The 20,187-nt window shown below is 50.3% G+C and overlaps 1 protein-coding gene across 24 annotated transcripts in view; it reads left to right on the top strand.

Moving 5' to 3' along the window:
* Window positions 1-18,583, top strand: part of KIF1B (kinesin family member 1B) — a 174,369-nt gene extending 155,786 nt beyond the window's left edge. For 21 of the 24 annotated variants that reach the window (XM_070079307.1, XM_070079302.1, XM_070079299.1 and 18 more), the window contains 9 exons: window positions 328-389; window positions 3,306-3,451; window positions 3,606-3,845; window positions 9,132-9,203; window positions 11,283-11,404; window positions 12,624-12,773; window positions 13,432-13,624; window positions 13,806-13,924; window positions 14,571-18,583. In XM_070079307.1, the coding sequence (XP_069935408.1) occupies window positions 328-389; window positions 3,306-3,451; window positions 3,606-3,845; window positions 9,132-9,203; window positions 11,283-11,404; window positions 12,624-12,773; window positions 13,432-13,624; window positions 13,806-13,924; window positions 14,571-14,613 (1,147 nt within the window). In that variant the 3' untranslated portion in view covers window positions 14,614-18,583. The remainder of the gene's footprint in view (window positions 1-327; window positions 390-3,305; window positions 3,452-3,605; window positions 3,846-9,131; window positions 9,204-11,282; window positions 11,405-12,623; window positions 12,774-13,431; window positions 13,625-13,805; window positions 13,925-14,570) is intronic. The other 3 variants (XM_070079316.1, XM_070079315.1, XM_070079314.1) reach the window with 1 other exon arrangement.
* The last annotated feature ends 1,604 nt before the right edge of the window (window positions 18,584-20,187 follow it).

The raw sequence follows: 20,187 nt of genomic DNA, 5'->3' as shown, positions 1-20,187 counted from the left end.
CTCTCTCTTTATGGTAAGAAAAAGCAAATTTGTTTTGTCTTTCATTTTTACATTTGTGTTATAAATTTTCTAGTTTGTCTTCTATTTTATTCATCCTGTTGAAATAACAGTGGTCAAAGATTGAGATGAAAATAGGCTCCTTGTAGGAAAAAAATAAGCTACTTAAGTTTAGAATAGGCTAAGAACAGTGACTAATAAGAAATGTCTGCAATTATCTTTGATGGTGAGTTGCAGTCCCTACAGAGGAGACAGTATTTTTAGTAGAGAGAATTGAGATTGTCAATTTTTATTCTGTGAGAAATTGAGCAGTTGTTTTATTTTCAACAGCAATCGAGTCACTGGAATTTATGAACTCAGCTTATGTAAAATAGCAGACACAGGTAGTCCAGGTAAGTTCTTGTAGAATGAGAAGGTAGGTATTTACCTCTGCATATGTTTGAAGTATATCACATAAAAGATCAGAGAGTCTACTCATGTAGGATAGATTTCAGATCTTTTAGGAACTATGTATATTTTACAAGTCGGGTTTTTTTTTTTAAGATTTATTTCTTTGAAAGGCAGAGTTATAGAAAGAGAGCAAAAGACAGAAAGAGAGAGAGAGAGAAATCTTTTATCCACTGGTTCACTCCTGCAATGGCCACAATGACCTGGGCTGGGCCAGGCTGAAGCCAGGACCCAGGAACTTGAACTGGGTCTCCACATGTGTGGCAGGGGCCCTAGCACTTGGGGCATCTTCCACTGCTTTCCCAGGCCATTAGCAGGGAGCTGGATCAGAAGTGGAGCAGCCAGGACTTGAACTGGCACCCATATGGGATGCTGGCGCTGCAGGGAGTGGCTTAACCTACTACACCACAACACGGATCCCCCAAATAAACAAATTTTTTAAGAAGAATATGCTTATAAAAACCATAAGGAAAAAAAGCAAAACGTTACTGGACTGTGAAATATTGTACACAAGTCAATTAGAATGACTTTGGCAATAAACTGCACAGATGCTTCCAAACTAGAATTTGAATCTTGTACTCTAGAAATTCATCAGCAAGTCAGGTTGGTTCTTTCTTTTAAGATCCCTTTGGACCACTGCTGTTCCTCCAAATGGGTGGGCTGGAGAAACAGTTTATTTTATGTTTGTCAACAGGAACGTGAACAGAAGTCAGGATTCTTTAAAGAGTTTGAGCCGGCCCCGCGGCTCAACAGGCTAATCCTCCGCCTTGCGGTGCCGGCACACCGGGTTCTAGTCCCGGTTGCCCCTCTTCCAGGCCAGCACTCTGCTGTGGCCAGGGAGTGCAGTGGAGGATGGCCCAAGTGCTTGGGCCCTGCACCCCATGGGAGACTAGGAGAAGCACCTGGCTCCTGCCATTGGATCAGCGCGGTGCGCCGGCTGCGCGCGCCGGCCACGGCGGCCATTGGAGGGTGAACCAACGGCAAAAGGAAGACCTCTCTCACTGTCCACTCTTGCCTGTCAAAAAAAAAAAAAAAAAAAAAAAAAGATTTATTTATTTAGGGGCCGGCACTGTGGCGCAGCAGGTTAATGTCCTGGCCTGAAGCTCTGGCATCCCGTATGGGCACTGGTTCAAGACCCGGCTGCTCCACTTCTGATCCAGCTCCCTGCTAATGGCCTGGGAAAGCCATAGAAGATGGCGCAAGTCCTTGGGCCCCTGCCCCTGCGTGGGAGACCTGGAAGAGGCTCCTTTCTTTGGATCGGTGCAGCTCCGGCTGTTGTGGCCAACTGGGAAGTGAACCATCGGACAGAAGACCTCTCTCTCTCTCTCTCTGCCTCTCCTTCTCTCTCTGTAACTCTGACTTTCAAAAAAAAAAAAAAGATTTATTTATTTATTTGAAAGATAGAGTTACAGAGAGGCAGAGGCAGGAGAGAGAGGTCTTCCATCTGCTGATTCATTCCCCAGATGACGTGAACCATTTCCCAAATCAGTCAGAGTTGGGCTGATCCAAAGCCAGGAGCCAGGAGCTTCCTCTGGGTCCCCCACGTGGGTGCAGGAGCCCAAGGACTTGGGCCATCTTTGGCTGGTTTCCCAGGTGCACTAGCAGGGAGCTGGGTCAGGAGTGGAGCAACTGGAACTTGAACCACTGCCCATATGGGATGCTGATACTGCAAGTGGTGTCTTTACCCACTATGCCACAGTGCCAGGCCCCTTGAAGAATTTTTAAGTCAGCATAAATTCATGTATTTCCTATGTAAAACCAGTGCATTAAGCCTCCTCCTGCAACACTGGCATCCCATATGAGCTTGGGTTCAAGTCCCAGCTGCTCACTTCTGATCCAGCTCCTTGGTAATGTGCCTGGGGAAGCAGCAGAGGATGGTTCAAGTACATGAGCTCCTACCATGCACGTGGGAGACCCAGGTGGAGTTCCAGACTCTGGCCTTGGCCTGGCCATTGAGTCATTTGAAGAGTAAACCAGCAAATGGATGAATCATCTCTGTCTCTGTCTTTCAAATAAATCTTAAAAAATAACAAAACAGGCCGGCGCCGTGGCTCAATAGGCTAATCCTCCACCTTGCAGCACCGGCACACCGGGTTCTAGTCCCGGTCGGGGGGCCGGTTCTGTCCCGGTTGCCCCTCTTCCAGGCCAGCTCTCTGCTGTGGCCAGGGAGTGCAGTGGAGGATGGCCCAAGTGCTTGGGCCCTGCACCCCATGGGAGACCAAAGCACCTGGCTCATGCCTTCAGATCAGCGCGGTGCGCTGGCCGCGGCGGCCATTGGAGGGTGAACCAATGGCAATGGAAGACCTTTCTCTCTCTCTCTCTCTCTCTCTCTCTCACACTGTCCCCTCTGCCTGTCAAAAAAAAAAAAAAAAAAAAGGGCAACCCAGGACCTTCAATCGCTCCCTGAAGGGGGACTTTGGAAAGAAAAAAGAAAAAGAAGTCCAGACCAAGTAGCAAATAATTAGGGTTAGGCCCAAGTGCAGAAGGACTTCAAAGAAAGAAAAAAAAAAAAAAAACAAATGGTAGAGTGATGGTAGCTCAACCATCTGACACCTAGCAACCTCTGAGCTACTCAGTGTGTGTGTGTGTGTGTGTGTGTGTGTGTGTGTGTGTTGGGTCCCTTCCCACTTTTTTCATATGAATGTATTTGGAATCATAATGTATAGACTATTTAAAACTCAATTTTTAATCAAATTCAGAGGGCTGCTTTGGGGGAAAGTCATTACCTTAATAAACAGAATCCCATGTGGTTGAGGCCAGATTCACTTAGTTTACTGTGTTTCATAAGAATTAAGAATTCACTGTAACCCAGCATTAGAACTGAGTTCCTCTCTGAGAAAAGAATGTTTTTTTTCTCTCAGGCATGCAGAGGAGGAGAAGGAAAGTGCTGGACACGTCAGTGGCCTACGTGCGGGGCGAGGAGAACTTGGCCGGCTGGCGGCCCCGTGGGGACAGCCTCATCCTGGAGCACCAGTGGGAGCTGGAAAAGCTGGAGCTGCTGCACGAGGTACTGGGAGGCCAGAATGGGGTCCATCACCTGCCTCGGCCGCCCGCTCCCGCACTCGGGCTTTCCACTCTCCGTACTGACGGAGGCTACAGTTTTGCTTTTGAGATCTTAATGAGCTTTGTGTTTGCTGAGGTGATGATATTGATCCTCTCAGGTGGAGAAAACCCGGCACTTCCTGCTGCTGCGGGAGAGACTTGGTGACAGCATCCCCAAATCCCTGAGCGACTCACTGTCCCCCAGCCTCAGCAGCGGCACTCTGAGCACCTCCACCAGCATCTCCTCTCAGATCTCAACCACCACCTTTGAAAGCGCCGTCACACCCAGTGAGAGCAGTGGCTATGACTCGGCGGACATCGAGAGCCTGGTGGATCGAGAGAAAGAGCTGGCTACCAAGGTGGGAACCCCTCCTGCCCAACGTCTCCCACTGCACGGCATGGCTTATTGAGCTTTCTGATGCTGCCTTTTCAATGCCTGTCTATGATGCCTCCGTTTTAAGCCTGTGATAATACTGTAAATATAGCAATTAGGAAGACGGGGGCCAATGCTGTGGCGTAGAGGGTAAAGCTGCCACCTGCTGTGCTGGCATTCCCATATCGGCGCTGGTTCAAGTCCCGGCTGCTCCACTTCTGATCCATCTCTCTGCTATGGCCTGGAAAAGCAGTGGAAAATAGCCCAAGTGCTTGGGTCCTTCTACCCACATGGGAGACTGGAAGAAGCTCCTGGCCTCTGGCTCCAGATCACACCAGCTCCAGCTGCTGCAGCCATCTGGGGAGTGATCCAGCAGATGGAAGGCGTATCTCTCTCCCTCTCTCCCTCCCTCCCTCTCCCTCTCCCCCTCTCCCCGTTCCCCTCTCCCTCCCTCTCTCCCTCTCCCTCTCCCCCCTCCCTTCCTCCCTCCCTCCCTCTCCCTCCCTCCCTCCCTCTCCCTCTCTCTCTCTCTCTCCCTGTCTCCCTGTCTCCCTGTCTCCCTGTCTTTCTCCCGCTCCCTCTGTAACTCTGCCTTATAAATAAGTCTTTTTAAAGGAAAATGGGCCGGTGCTGTGCATAATAGGCTAAGCCTCTACCTGTGGCACTGGCACCCCATATGGATGCCAGTTTGTGTCCTGGCTGCTCCTCTTCCAATCCAGCCCCCAAGTCTTGGGCCCCTGCACCCACATGGGAGACCCAAAAGAAGCTTCTGGCTCCTGGCTTTGGATCAGCTCAGCTCCAGCCGTTGTGGCCATTTTGAAAAGTGAACCAGCAGATGAAAGACTTTTCTCTCTGTCTCTTCCTTTCTGTCTTTGTAACTCTGCCTCTCAAATACATAAATGAGAAAGAAAGGTTTCTCTAGTAGCAAGAGGATGGATTTGTGGTAAAGGGATGTGCTGGAGAAGGGAGATGTTTTCAGGGCAGTACTCCCATGAGAAATGGTAAGGCTTGGTGTTGTTAAGGTCTACTTATTTATTTGAAAGGCAGAGATAGGAAAGGAGAAGGAAGGAGGGAGAGAGAGAGACACACACAGAGAGAGGTCTTCACCAACTGGTTCATTCCCCAAATGTCCACAATGGCCAGGGCTGGGCCAGGCCAGAGCCAGGAGCTTCATCCAGGTCTCCCACATGAGTATGGGAGCCCAAGGACTCAGGCCATCCTCTGCTGCTTTCCCAGGTACATTAGCAGGGAGCTGGATTGGAAGTGGGGCTGCCAGGACTCAGCGGGCGCCCATGTGGGATGCTGGCACTGCAGGTGGCGGTTTAACCTACACCACAGTGCTGGCCTGGGTAAACGACTTTAACACAGGACAAAGAAGAAGGGGGATCTGGCAGAGGAAGGCACAGGCTTGTTGAGGATGAATCCCAGGTAATTCCCAGGCGACTGGCTAAAAAGGAAAAATGAAGAGAGGTTTATGTTTGTTTTCTAGTTTTTATTTACTTGAAAGAGACAAAGAGCTCCCACTACTGGTTCACTCCCCAAATGCCCACAACAGCTAGAGCAGGCCAGGCCACTAAAGTCAGGAGCTTGGAATTCAATCTGGGTCTCCCGCATGGGTGGCAGGGATGATGTACTTGAGCCATCACCTGCTGCTGCCAGGAAGCAGGAATTGGAAATGGAGCCTGGAGCCAGGACTTGAGCCCAGGTACTCCATTATGGCACGCACGCGTCGTAACTGCTACACCGAATGCCTACCCTGTTTTGTTTGTTTTTCAAGATTTATTCTAAAGTCAGAATGACAAAGACAGAAGGAGAGACAAAGAAAGGGATCTTCCATCAGCTGATTCCCTCTTGAAGTGCCCGTAGCAGCAGGACTGAACCAGGCCACAACCGGGAGCTGGAACTCCATCTGGACCCCTCGCGTGGGTGGCAGGGGATCAGAGCAGCTGGGCTTGAACCGGTGTTCTAGCATGGGATGCCAGCGTCACAGGCTGCAGAAAGAGCTGCACCACAACTCCAGCTCGTCACCAGAACACAATGTGTTTATTTGAAAGAGTGACAGAAATAGATCTTCCGTCTGGTGGTTCACTTCCCAGATACCCACTGTAGCCATGGCTGGGCCAGGCTGAAGCCAAGAGCCCAGAACTCCATCAGGGTTTCTCACATGGGTGGCACTGCCCATTAATTGAGCCATCATCTGCTGCCTCCCAGCTGCCTTCCCTGGGAGCTGGACTGGAAGCAAAGCAGCCAAGGCTCAGACTGATCAGGTTGGTGGAGTCACAAAATGCAGTTTAATGCTGCGTCACTACACTGGCTCTCCTATTCTGTTGGAATAATTCAATGACGATCTGGTTTAGTTTAGAAAATATATCCATCCACGCCGGCGCCGCGGCTCACTAGGCTAATCCTCCGCCTAGCGGCGCCGGCACACCGGGTTCTAGTCCCGGTTGGGGCGCCGGATTCTGTCCCGGTTGCCCCTCTTCCAGGCCAGCCCTCTGCTGTGGCCAGGGAGTGCAGTGGAGGATGGCCCAGGTGCTTGGGCCCTGCACCCCATGGGAGACCAGGAAAAGCACCTGGCTCCTGGCTCCTGCCATCGGATCAGCGCGGTGCGCCGGCCGCAGCGCGCCGGCCGCGGCGGCCATTGGAGGGTGAACCAGCGGCAAAGGAAGACCTTTCTCTCTGTCTCTCTCTCTCACTGTCCACTCTTGCCTGTCAAAAAAAAAAAAAAAAAAAAAAAAAAAAAGAAAATATATCCATCCAGAAGTCTCCCTTGTTGTTGTTGTTGTTGTTGTTGTTGTTTGGGACAGGCAGAGTGGACAGTGAGAGAGAGAGAGACAGAGAGAAAGGTCTTCCTTTGCCGTTGGTTCACCCTCCAGTAGCCGCCGCGGCCAGCGCACTATGGCCAGCGCATCACACTGATCCGAAGCCAGGAGCCAGGTGCTTCTCCTGGTCTCCCATGGGGTGCAGGGCCCAAGCACTTGGGCCATCCTCCACTGCACTCCCAGGCCATAGCAGAGAGCTGGCCTGGAAGAGGGGCAACCGGGACAGAATCCGGCGCCCCGACTGGGACTAGAACCCGGGGTGCCGGCGCCGCAAGGGGGAGGATTAGCCTAGTGAGCCGCGGCGCCGGCTCCCTTGGTTTTTAGTACAGAGTGAATTGAAAGAGATGCTTTGGCACTCTTAAGCACTTCTATATGCTGGTGCTTGGAATTATTCACTATTGTAGTCTTGAGAATGGCTTTTTAAATCCATTTAATTGGAGCCAACATTGTGGCAAAGCAAGTAAAACCGCCACCTGCGATGCCAGCTTCACATATAGGACTGGTTCGTGTCCAAGCTACTCCACTTCCTATCCAGCTCCCTCTAATGGTCCCTGCCACTCACATGGGAGACCTGGAAGAAGCTCCTGGTTCCTGGCTTCCAGCTGGCCCAGTCCTGGTCATAACAGCCATCTGGGGAGTGAACCAGCAGTAGGAAGATCTGTCTCTCCCTCTCTCTTTTATGTAACTGTGACCTTCAAGTAAAATAAATTATTTGTGTTTCTTTCTTTCTTTTTTTTTTTTTTTTTTTTTTTTGAAAGGCAGAGTTACAGAGGAAAAGGCAAAGAGGCAGGGGGGAGAGAGAGATCTTCCATGCGCTGGTTCACTCCCAAAACGGCTGCAACAGCCAGAGCTGGGGTGATCCTAAGCCAGAAGCCTGGAGCTTCTTCCAGGCCTCCCACGTGGGTGGAGGGGCCCAAGGATTTGGGCCATCTTCTGTTGCTTTCCCAGGCCGTAGCAGAGAGCTGGATCAGAAGTGGAGCAGCCAGGACTTGATCCAGCCCCCAAATGGGATGCTGGCACTGCAGAGAGCAGCTTTACCTGCTATGCCACAGCTATGGCCCCAGTAAATAAATCTTAAAAAAAAAAAACACCTCTTGGGGCCTGGCACTTTGTCAAGCCACCACCTGCAGTGCCAGCATCCCATATGGGTACCCATTGAAGTCCTGGCTGCTCCACTTCTGATCCAGCTCCCTGCTGATGTGCCTGGAAGATGGCCCAAGTTCTCAGGTCCCTGCATGTTGCTCCCCCACTCACAGAGGAACGACACCGGACCCTGCGCTGTTCTCTTTGCCCGGCCCTTCCCGGGTTTGCTACCACTCCCCCCCCCCCCCCACAGAGGGGCAGCACCCCCACCGCTTTCCCCGCTTCCATGGAGGAGCGGCACACTGCCGGCCAGCTCTCAGGGGTCTCTCAGGGGTTCCTCAGAGGTTCCTGGTGCATGTTGTCTCTCTCCTCCTTTATAGTCCACTTCCACCAATCCCAACTCTGCTGCCCACACACCGAGCACGCTGCTTTCCTCCAATCAGGAGCAGGATCAGCTCCTGCAGCTTATTAGTTGAATTGGTGAGGCAGCTGTGTAGAAGTTGTTTACTCTCTCAGCGCCATATGATGGGAGATCAGATGCATAGAATTAATCTTAGCAGTTCCAGTAATTTAGTCTAGTCTCGGTTGCTCCCCACACCTGCACCCACATTGGAGATCCAGAAGAAGCTCCTGGCTCCTGGCTTCAGTCTGGCCCAGTCCCAGCCAGTGCGGCCACTTGGGAAGTGAACCAACAAGTAAAGATTCTCTCTCTCTTTCTTTCTCTCTTTACTTCTCTCTCTCTCTCTCTCTCTCTCTCTCTCTCTCTCTCTCTCTATATATATATATATATATATATATATATATATATCTGCCTTTGAAATAAAATAAATCTTTAAAAACAAAAACTTCTTTTTCTGTCTCCTTCTCTTTGACTTTCAAAATAAATAAATCTTTAAAAGAAGTCATTTAGCATTTATTGTCTTTATTTAATTTGAAAGAGGCACAGAGAGAGAGACAGAGAGACATCTTCCATCTGCTGGTTGACTCTTCAGTGCAGGGCCAGGCCAAAGCCTGGAGCCAGGAGCTTCTTCCAGGTCTCCCACGTGGGCAGAGGCCCAAACACTTGGGCCATCTGCTGCTGCTTTCCTAGGCAGTTGGCAGGAAGCTGGATTGGAAGTGGAGCACCCGTGACATGAACCGGTGCCCATTTGGGCTGCTGGCATCGCAGGAGCAGCCTTACCCACTGCACCGCAGCACTGGCCCCTGCTTCCTCTCTTGACGTGTACGAGACTCCCTTTGCTGGATTCCTAGTGGTTTCTGGGCAACGTGTGTGCTCCACTGTGGGTTTTGAGCGTGTCAGCTCCTTTCTGCCCCCATCCCAGGCTCTGTGTGATTCTGTGTGTGACTTACGCTTCTCTCTCCTCCAGTGCCTGCGACTTCTCACCCACACGTTCAACCGAGAATTCACCCAGGTGCATGGCAGCATCAGTGACTGTAAGGTAAGCATTTCGACATAGCTGTCATTTTAGCCCATGCATGGGTGATGGGTTTCTCCGCAGCAGCTCAGACTTCGGTCCCAAGGTGATGCTGCTTTTAGGTGGCTTGAGATGGGCATTGCGCTGCGTTTGAGAATTGATGGATGCACCCGTGATATTTGTTGGGATTTTTCAGAGTCAGAAGACTGAGTGACTGATGGGAAGTGCTTCGGCTTTCCCTGAGTCCCTTGGAGGAGAGCACTCTGCAGGAAGGTGGTGTGGTTCTGTGTGGCAGGGCTCGAGGAAGTCCTAAGGTTCTTGGTGGCAAAACGTCTTGTTGCCTTCAGTGATGAGCCCAGTGAGCTCTTCAGGGAACTGTAGTCTCATTCGCTCTCTCAGCTTGACGTTTTTCGCTGTTCCTTGGCCACCCATCCTTGCCTCAGATGACGGTTCCTTTGCCTGGAGTTGCCTTCTTTTTTTCACATTTTTTTCTTTAAGATGTTTATCTATTTATTTGGAAGGCAGAAGGAGGGTGGGGCGTGGGGGAGAGAGATCTCCCATCCACTGGTTCACCCCTTGACGTGGCTGCAATGACCAGGGCTGGCACAAGCCAAAGCCAGGAGCCAGGAGCTCCATCCTGGTCTGCCATGTGGGTGGCAGAGACACAGATAATTGGGCCATCTTCCACTGCTTTCCCAGGCACATTAGCAGAGAGCTGGATTGGAAGCCTAGCAGCCAGGACTTGAACCAGCATTCCAATATGAAATTCAGGCTGCCCCAAAACCTGCCCCTGGAGTAGTCTTCCTTTTTTTTTTTTTTAAAGATGTAATTATTTACCTGAAATTCAGTTACAACAGAAAGAGGAAGAGACAGAGAAAGAGCAAGCTTCCATCTGCCAGTTCACTCCCCAGATGGTTACAATGGCCGGGATTGGGCCAGGCTGAAGCCAGGAATCGAGCTTCTTCCAGATCTCCCACATGGGTGTAGGAGTCCAAGCGCTTGGGCCACCCTCTGCTACTTTTCCAGGCACATTAACAGGGAGCTGAATTGGAAGTGGAGCAGCCAGGTCTCAAACTGGCACCCATTAGATGCTGGCGCCACAGGTGGTGGCTTTACCTACCACCCCAAAATGCTGGCCCTTGGAATAGCCTTCTCCCAGATTCTGTCATGATTGGCTCCCTTTTTTGTTCATTTGGGTTTCTCCCTCTCTCTCTCTCTCTCCCTTCCTCCCTCCCTCCCTCATATTGGTTCCCTTTTGACTTTGATTTTTCTGCTCCATATTGTGTCCTTGGAGTGGCTGTCCATTCCCCCCAGAAAGAAGGCTGATGGCTCCTGAAACTTCCCACACCCTCACTGCCCAACCCCTGTCAATGCTGGTTGAGGGGTTTGTTTTCTGCCTTCTCCGAGTGGGCAGGGCCTAGGCCATCTTCTTAAGACACTCATGGCTGCCCTCTGGAAGGTGCTCAGACGTATATGTGAGATGATTTAACTCGTGCAGAGCGGGAGGCAGGGCAGTGGCAACACGAAGAGTTAGCCTTGCCTCTCTTATATCTGGATTCCTGATGTGACACTCAGGCTATAAAATATCTAGAGACTGGGGCCAGTGCTGTGGCACAGCAGGTTAGAGCCGTGGCCTGCAGCACTGGCATCCCATATGGGTGTCTGTCTGAGTCCTAGCTGTTCCATCTCTGATCCAACTCGCTGATGATGCACCTGGGAAATCAGTGGAAATGGCCTAAGTGCTTGGGCCCCTGCACACTCACATAAGAGACCTGGAAGAAGCTCCAGGCTCCTGGCTTCGGCCTGGCCCAGCCCTGGCTGTTGTGGCCATCTGGAGAGTGAACCAGCAGATGGAAGATCTCTCGATCTCTCCTTCTCTTTCTCTGTAATTCTGCCTTTCAAATAAATAAATCTTTAACAAAAAAATATATATCTAGAGGTTTTCTTCCATTTTTATTTTATTTCTTCGTTGGATACATAGGCTTGTTTTCTTGCACGCTCTGCAGCAGGAGAGTGGGGAAGTGGGGCGCTGGTTGCAAAAGGTCCCAGTGCAGAGGCAGCTTGCTGCAGCTCAGGCCCACTGATGCTGGTGTTTGCTTCCAGTTGTCGGACATCTCTCCGATCGGAAGGGACCCCTCCGTGTCCAGTTTCAGCAGCGCTACCCTCACTCCTTCCTCCACCTGCCCCTCCCTGGTGGACGCTAGGAGCAACTCCTTGGATCAGAAGTAAGTACTCATGTTCCTCCCAGGAAGCCGACCTGAGCTCCGAGGGAAGTGCTGCCCTCCTCACCTCCGCAGCTCTCGACGCAGGGCAGCACTTCCCAGGCGGCATTCATACGGGACGCCCAGTGGCTGGAGAGGCTCCCGACAGCAGTCATTGCTTAGTAACTTCTCCTTGTAATCCTGTTCTACTCTTTCTGTCCTCCTGATCCTACGCTCGCTTGTCTCCCCAGTCATATTATGGGACATAAGAAATCCCATCCTGGGAAAAACATTTTGAAACTATGGAAAAATTGGTTTGATGCCACAACAAAATATATAAGTAAAAAAATCAATAAAATTTAGCCCAGGTTCCATGATTCACTGTCATAGTCACCTCCTGTCAATGCACCCTCAAACTCTCGCCCATCTCCATTCATTGTACACATCTGTCAGAATGACCTGGGTGTCACCCACCTGTCTGTCTTCTGTACCAACACTGATGCGGTTGAATGTGGCTGCAGGCAATAACACACCAGGTTATCACATCGCATTTCAGAGGTAGCAACTGTAAGAGGTTATTTTACGTGCTACTGGGAAAGACGACCAACTGAATTCAACATGCCATTGATTCCAAGATACGGCCCAATTCAAGAGATACTAAAGTAGGAAGAAACAGGCCTTTTAGAATCAGGGAGATAGTTAATTAGGCAAAGCTGCTCCACAAAGATACCTTACAATGCATAGGAGTTTGTTGTTCATGTCATAGTCCTGAGGACTGGGCCGGGTTGGTGGCGCAGCTCTGCTCTGTGCAGCCATTCAGAGCCCCAGGGCCAGGCACAGATGGATGAACTCGCCCAGAGCTGCTGATTCCTGCAGTCTGGCTTGGAATCTGAGAGTTTCTAGAAGTTTCCCAGGTGGAGCTGCTGCCAGGGACCACACTTACAGAACCACCAAAACCCAGAAGGCAGGAGAGTCCCTGTTGCCTACACCAAGGTTCAGAGAGCTTTGGAACAGGAAGAGGGACTGACTCAGTGCTCATCGGTGGTCGGCTCCCTTACAACTCTTGAAGGAGGACCAGTGGGATTCAGAATGAACTCTGTGCCACCAGCTTGTCCTCTCCGCCGGGCACTCAGCTTACAGCTGGTGTTCAGGACGAGGCATGGTTCCTGCTGGAGAAACGGCACGCCAAGGCCTTACCTGAAACTCTCACGACCTCTTTCTCCCTAACTTCTCTCCTTTCAAGGACCCCAGAAGCCAATTCACGGGCCTCTAGTCCATGCCCCGAGTTTGAACAGTTTCAGATTATCCCCGTGGTGGAAACGCCCTATTTGGCCCGAGCAGGAAAAAATGAATTTCTCAATCTTGTTCCAGATATTGAAGAAATCAGACCAGGGTGAGTACTGTGTTGACCAGGAATGCAGGTATAAAGAATCAACATGAATAACTCACTTTGAGCTCTTCTAAAATCTTTTGTATGTAGTCTAATGCACTTTTTAAAAAATTATTGGGTTTTTCTTTTTTCAAGTATTCATTTATTTATTTATTTGAAAGGCAGAGTGATGGGGAGAGAGAGATCCTGCAACTGCTGGCTCCCTTCCCAAATGCCTGCAACAGCTAGGGCTGGTCCAGGCTGGAGCCAGCTGCCATGGGACCTCCATCCAGGACTCCCACACTGGTGGCAGGGACACATGTCTTTGTGTCATCATCCACTGTCTCCTGAGCACGTTAGCAGGAAACTGTGTCAGAAGTGGAGAAGCCAGGACTTGAGCTGGCACTCTAGTTTGGGACTGCCCTGCCACAACACCTGCCACAGTCCAGTGTGCACTGAACCTGAGGCACAGGCTGGCCCTGGCGCCTGCTCCGTTGTGCCTCCTCCTCCTGCTTCTCCTGGGCAGCAGGTTCTGGCACTTGCTGCTCTTTGGCTGCACTACTTTGGCAGATGAGGTTCCAGGCCAAGTAGATCACTTGCCTGTTTTGTTGAACCTGGGGCCTTGGCACATGATTATTGCCTTTTTGTGAGAAACTAGCTTCTTTTATACTGTTCTTTTCAGCTCTGTTGTCTCGAAGAAAGGATACCTGCACTTCAAAGAGCCACTGTCCAGCAACTGGGCCAAGCATTTTGTCGTGGTCCGTCGCCCTTACGTCTTCATCTATAACAGTGATAAAGACCCAGTGGAGCGTGGCATCATTAACCTGTCCACAGCGCAGGTGGAGTACAGTGAGGACCAGCAGGCCATGGTGAAGGTCAGTCCTTCCCAGTCCCAGCCTTTCACTGCCACACAAACCCTTCCCTGAGTCCCAACTGTGGTGTGGACTCTCCTTTCTGTCGGATGACCGTGAATATCAGTGTGAAGTGCGGTGCGTCCTGTGAATGTGGCGGGGTTGTCCCTGCAGTAACTTGCTTGTCTGCCTGTGTTTCTTTCAGACACCCAACACCTTTGCTGTGTGCACAAAGCACCGTGGGGTCCTTCTGCAGGCGCTCAATGACAAAGACATGAATGACTGGTTATATGCCTTCAACCCACTTCTTGCTGGCACAATAAGGTAAGAAATTGTCTTTGTGTTTTGTTTCTCTGCTTGGCTTTGGCTCCGGGGCTATCAGCACAAATAGGAAACAAAGTGTTGTAAATAGTTTGAAAGTAGAGGGAGGAGAGACGGAAGCGGAAGGAAGTGCAGTGGTAGGGTGCTAATGAGCCCCTGCTTTCTGGAATCTCAGAGCCTGAAGTGCCTCCCGAAGACGGGTCTGGCCTCACCTGGCTCCGGGGAGTCAGCCTGTCAGACCCCAGGGCTGTCCTGGCCACGAGGAGTGTCTTCGTGGCTCACGGGGTGTGTGGGGGGGACATCGGGAAGGAGGCTCATCCTCTGGCAGCACACACCGACATCTGTCCTGAGCCTAGGGAGACTCCAGCTGCGTTGCGTGGGTGAATCTCCCCCTCCATCTATCCTCTTCATAGGCCTGCAGATGGGCTCAAGGGGTCTGAGTAGAGGGAAGATTGGGAGAGCCTAAATGGGCTCCCACCATTCACCCTGTGCTTCAAGGGCCTTGTTAGGGCAGGGTTGCCAGAGTGAGTAAGACTTACTCCCCGAGCCATTGCGCCTGGAGACCTGGGCCTGCCGTGCGAGGGAGGGAGCTGTGAGGAGAGGAACACCTGCACCGGCTTGCTAATGCTGCCCCTCATTTGTCCTCTAGGTCCAAGCTGTCTCGCAGATGCCCGAGCCAGCCGAAATACTGAGTGACTGCTGAGAGCCCTCTCTCACCTCGGGCGATAAAGAAAGTGTTACCTCCCATTCTGTTTGTGACTTGATGGTTCTCCTGTGTGTGGTCTGTGGCTTCACTGCTTCCCTCCTCATCAGCACTTTCCCTGGCTCTCCCGTCCCCATCACCATTGCCCAGTACTCTTTTTTTCTCTGTGCTGAGAATCTTGTTAGTAGCATGTGGCCTAACAAAAGGAAAAAGATTAACACACACACATGATGCCCCAGAGGGGACCCGATGACTTTCCCTGTTATTATCTGGTGTATTCTGGCGTCCTCTTGTGTGCTGGGTCCCCTTACAGCCGCTCTGATGTCTGTACCGCTGTCTTTGGATACCTTTGTGTCTCAAGGCAGCATACCACTTTGGTGTTGTCTTTTCTGAATGTGATGTCACTTTCCTTTCCTTGGGTGGCTTAGAGACTCAGGAAGGAGACGTCTGGCCTTTTTAGGGCCTGAGAGGACAAGAACGTAATTTTCTCCCGCTGTCTCTTTGCCGTGGCCGATTCCTGCACTTCCATTCAGGGACAAGGCTGTGGTGATCTTGGAAAGGGGACAGCTGCATCCTCTGGGTCAAAATCGGGCTTCTTCAGAGCGTAGCTGTGTGGTTTTCATGCGGTGGAAGAGAGAAGGGAAACCTCTGTAGACCTGGGACCGGGGCTGCTGTGACCCCTTGAGAGGGACGAGGTTGTCAGAGGCCCACGTGTCTCACAGTGGTCGTGAGGGCAGCGGCCAGTGGGAAGCCTGTGCTCTCACAGCAGGGTCCCTGCCCCTTGCGTTTCTCTCAGGCAGCTTCGCATGCTGCCCTTGGCTGTCGTGATGGTGCTGGTATGGTTTAGAACTAGTGCACTGTAATACACAAGTGTCCCACAAGGGGGAGTCTTGCTTGATGGTCCTTGTTGACCTTACAACTATGATCATGCTGGGTGGCGGCTTTGAGTTTGTTGTTGCTTCCCTGAATCAAAGAACCGTAGCTTTCAGTGTGCACCGGGAAGCCGCCTCAACCCACGGCGGTTTTCCTTGGTGCTTCTCACCCTGCACTCATGAGTATGCAGTCTTGGCAAATTCTGCTTTCTGGATCCCTGGATTAAAACTATCCCCCCATCCTGACTGCAAACAAAAGCAGGTACACCTGCCACGCTGATGCCTGTACCCTGCCTGTCTCCCCCTCCCTGCCTGTGTGGAAGCATCACCCACGCAGGAGGGAGGAAGCGCACCCCTGACAGTCTCCCCTGCCCGACAGCCCAGACCGGCCAGCTGCGGGAGACCACCGTAGAGCGTAATTCTTTTCTTTGCTGTCAGTACTGTTACAGGCGGGCATGGGGAAAGCCGCACATCACTCAGCTGCTTTGCCAGTTACCTGGAGTGGTTCTGTGCCGCCCTTGACTTCCCTGTGCCAGTAGCTTCACCATCGCCCCAGCATCCAGGAAAGAATCTGCTCACCCCCGCTTGGGAGCACTGATGGTGTCTCAGGGCTGTGGGCAGCTGGGTTGCTTTCTGCATCGTGCTGCCCAGAGCGTGCTGGAGCCTCGCCATCGCCAGACCCCTGCTTCCGACTCGCTGGGTGGGCTCATCTCTGAAGAACAGGCTGCAGCTGCACTCCTTGAAATTGCTTCTCAAAAAGGAGAACAGTGCGTCCCAGCGCTGAAGGCCCAAAGGTCAGAGGCCCAGGCAGCGCCCTCCTCTGGAAGGTGTCGGTGATTCAGAGGTAGCTTTTTAGACAGTTCTCTCCTCTCCTTAAACATGAGTCACTAACGGTAATGTTATTTTTCTAAGTGTATGTTGAGTTTTTAATGTAGTTGGAAGTTTCTTCACTGTCGAATGGATGTAGTAAGCCCTTCTGGTATATTCCTCAAATCCAGCAGGATCTGTTCATGCTTAGAGACAGCTTCTTGGCTGGAATTAAATCTGATTTCAGGGAAATGAAAATGGGATTGGAAGGTCACTGTTAGAATTGATCACTGCTGTTGCTGCTGCTAAGAAGTTGGACAGAGGAGCCACAGCGGGGGGTGGGGTACTGAGGGCTTGACATGCATGACGCTGACTTTGGTTTTTTCTTCTAACTCCACATTGGTTTGAAAAGTCTTTGCTTTGGAAGCTTTAGACGCTAGAACAGCCAGACTGTACCGTCTAGTTGCAGTGTGCCCGAGGGAAGGACTAGCGACCCCAGGCAGATGTGCACGCACCGTGTGAGGACCCTGCTGTGGCTGCTGGGCAGACTGCCCTCTTGGACCCCACTTCTCTAGAGGCACATTTCCAAGTTGCAGCTGAAGCAGGTTCCGGAAAAGGCCACCACCACGGTGCTGCTCTGGGACAGGCTGTGTGGCAGGAACTGCTGAGGAGGCCACAGTGACAAAAAGGCCAAGAGCCCTAAGCTTACGGAAACCGCCTGTTAGGGGATTTTTAGTTTTTAAAAAGCACTCCTTTATACAAGCAAAAAATGCCTGAAAGAAAACTTAGACAAATCACATAGAAATGAATGCTAATGAAAACATCTCCTCCTCCCACTGCCCCCGCCTTTCCCTGCCAGAGTGAACCGAGGCCTCACAAGCAGTGCCCACACTGGAGCTCCGCCTGGCCTGCGTCTGCCCCTGCCTGGGAGTCAGTCAGCTCTCAGGTGCCTGCGGGCCGGCAAGCCCTGCACAGGGAGCGCAGGCCAGCGCTGCTGCCGGGCGGCCGAGGGCCCCTGAACCCCGGCCCACGTCAGATGAGGCGAAGGCAAGGGAAGCTGCTTTCTCCCTCCTGCAAACCCGTTACTGGATATACTCCCTCCAGCAACTAAAACTTCTGCGGCTACTCGTTTTTTGTGTGTTTTTGGCTTGTATCAAATAAAGGGACAAATTAAATCATTCTGATCTGGGGATCTAAAAACAAGAGGACTTCTGGCGCATGTTTCAAAGCAAAGACTTCCAGAGCTACTAACGTGTGTGAGGACGTGCGGGTGGATGCAGCTTGGGCACTGCAAACTGGGCCACGGCGCTCCCCGCTGCGCCTCTCGGGCTCCCTGGGACGGGTCTGCTTCATCTGTGGGTTGGACTTGGGTCTTTCAGTTTTCCTCTGGGTTTCCTTTCTAAAATGTGATTGTTAACCTGCTCCTGAGAACAGACTAGCCGGCCGCTGCTCGCAGAGGCTCTAACGTGTGTGCCCTGCATCCGTGCCACATGGCCAAAGCATTCTCCTGGGCGAGAGGGCCGCAGTGGCCTGGGTAGAGCACGCACGCGTTCACCGTGCTTCCTCAGCAAACTGACGCATCGGCCGAGAGATCAGCTGCTGCCACTGTTCAAAAGGCCATTTATGAAGTTACAGTTTGAGCACACTGAAATCTTAAGCAAGCCCCCATTTAAAGGAAGAAATTAGAGCTAATACAAAATTCATGTTAACGCACAGACAAAAGGCACTCAGATGGGAAGTCCGAGCTGAGGCTGGTCTCTCGCCAGACCCTGGCTGTTGTGTGTGGTTTCTCATGTCTTGAGTTCATTGTTTTCATGCCGTGTATTCTGGCATCAGCTCCCCTGAGGAATCCACCAGCCTTCTCGTGTGTACGCATCGTCTTAGACTCTGTGGCTCTAACGTCCTTGTCTGTCGAGATGCAAGTCTCTCGTCACCATCCTTGTGCACTCCCACAAGCCCGTGAAGCATAAGTGGCCTTTTTGAACCAAGACTTTACAAACCGATCTCCCCCAGTGAAGGAGTTGAGCACATTAGCAACAATGTACATTATTAATTTTGGATTTTCATTTTCATGTTTTATTTTGTAAATACTATCTGATGTTTGGAGCTTGAGTATACAGAATGTAAATATAGTTCTTGTATTTGTACTAATTCGGGTTCTTTTGCTGTATAGCCTAGCTGTGCAATGCAGACATTATCTAACTGTGTATGGTAACCTTGCACCACAGAACTGTTAGTGAACGAGGTAAAAATAATAAAGGTACAACCAGTGCATCAGAAGGCTCTTCGTGTGCATTTATTCCTACACCCTCTGCAAAATGATTACACATTTTTTCTTGATTTGCAAAGATAGTGCTTTCTTTTCCAAAGTCATGATGTTGTGACCTACACATTGTTATTGTTAGGATATTCAAAACAGATTTTTTAAATGAAATTCAACCTATTTATTTGTTGGTTATTTATGTGTCTGATATTGGAGCTAAGAAACCATTGTCTCATACAAGGTCATGGAGGTACATCAATGCTTCCTTCTAAGAGTTGGAGGACTTTATATTTTACATTTAGGTCTTCTATCCATTTTGAATAAATTTTTTATGTCCTGTGTGAGGTAGAAGACCAAGTCTGTTACTGCTCATGGAGATACCCAGGTATCCCAACACCCTCTGTTGAAAAAACTGTTCTTTGCTCCCATTCCATTGTTTTGGCACCGCATTGAAAATCAGTGACCACAATGTGTGAGTGGTAATGATTGTGCTCAGCCAGCGTTTGCGCCCCAGCAGCCCTGAACCCATCTCTGGACTCACACTGCGACCCTGGCGCTTGTCTCAGTGTGGCCTGGGCCACGTTTCCCCACAGGAATTCAGGTCTCCCATACTCTGACCAGCTCAGGGATCAGAAGATGCAACTGCTTTGTTTCTCTGCTTTCTGTTTTAATTTCCCTAGTTTTAGTTCTTTCTTTTCTCCTACTAGTTTTAGGTTTGGTTTGCTGTTGTTTTTCTAGATCCTTGAGATGCACTGATAGCTCATTTATTTGGTGCCTTTCCAATTTCTTGATGTAAGCACCAATTGCTATAAACTTTCCTCTTAATACTGCTTTTGCTGTATCCCATAAGTTGTGATATGTTGTACTGTGATGTTCATTTGTTTCCAGAAATTTTTAAATTTTTCTTTAGATTTTTTCTGTGACCCACTGCTCATTCCGGAGCGTGATGTTCAGTCTCCACGTTTGCATATGCTCTAGAGATTCCTGAGTTGCTGATTTCCATCTTCATTCCATTGTGGTCCGAGAAGATGCGTGGTATGATTTCAGTTTTTTTGAATTTGCTGAGACTTGCTTTATGGCCTAGCATGTGGTCAGTCCCAGAGAAAGTTCCACACTGGTGAGAAGAATGTATATTCTGCAACCGTACATGAAAAGTTCTGTAGATACCTGTTAGGTCCATTTGGTCTGTAGTGTCAATTAACTCTGTGGTTTGCTTGCTGATTTTCTGTCTGGTTGATAGGTCCATTGCTGAAAGTGGGATATTGAAGTCTCCCATTACTATTGTATTGGAGTTTGTGTCTCCCTAAGATTCCTTAACATTTCTTTTAAATAGCCAGGTGCCCTGTAATTAGATGCATATGCATTTATAATAGGCACATCTTCCTTTTGAATCCCTTAATCATTACATAGTATCCTTCTTTGTATCTTTTAACAATTTTAGTGATAAAGTCTAATTTGTCTGACATTAGGATGGCTATACCAGCTCTTTTTTGGTTTCTGTTAGCATGGAATATCTTTCTATCCTTTCACTTTCAGTCTGCATGCATCTTTGTTGGTGAGATGTGTTTCTTGTAGGCAGCAAATAGATGGGTTTTGTTTTTTAATCCACTCAGCCAGTCTG

Source organism: Oryctolagus cuniculus, chromosome 7 (assembly GCF_964237555.1).
Source record: "Oryctolagus cuniculus chromosome 7, mOryCun1.1, whole genome shotgun sequence".
Classification (NCBI taxonomy): Eukaryota; Metazoa; Chordata; class Mammalia; order Lagomorpha; family Leporidae; genus Oryctolagus; species Oryctolagus cuniculus.
This window is presented reverse-complemented; position numbering and strand designations above follow the sequence as displayed.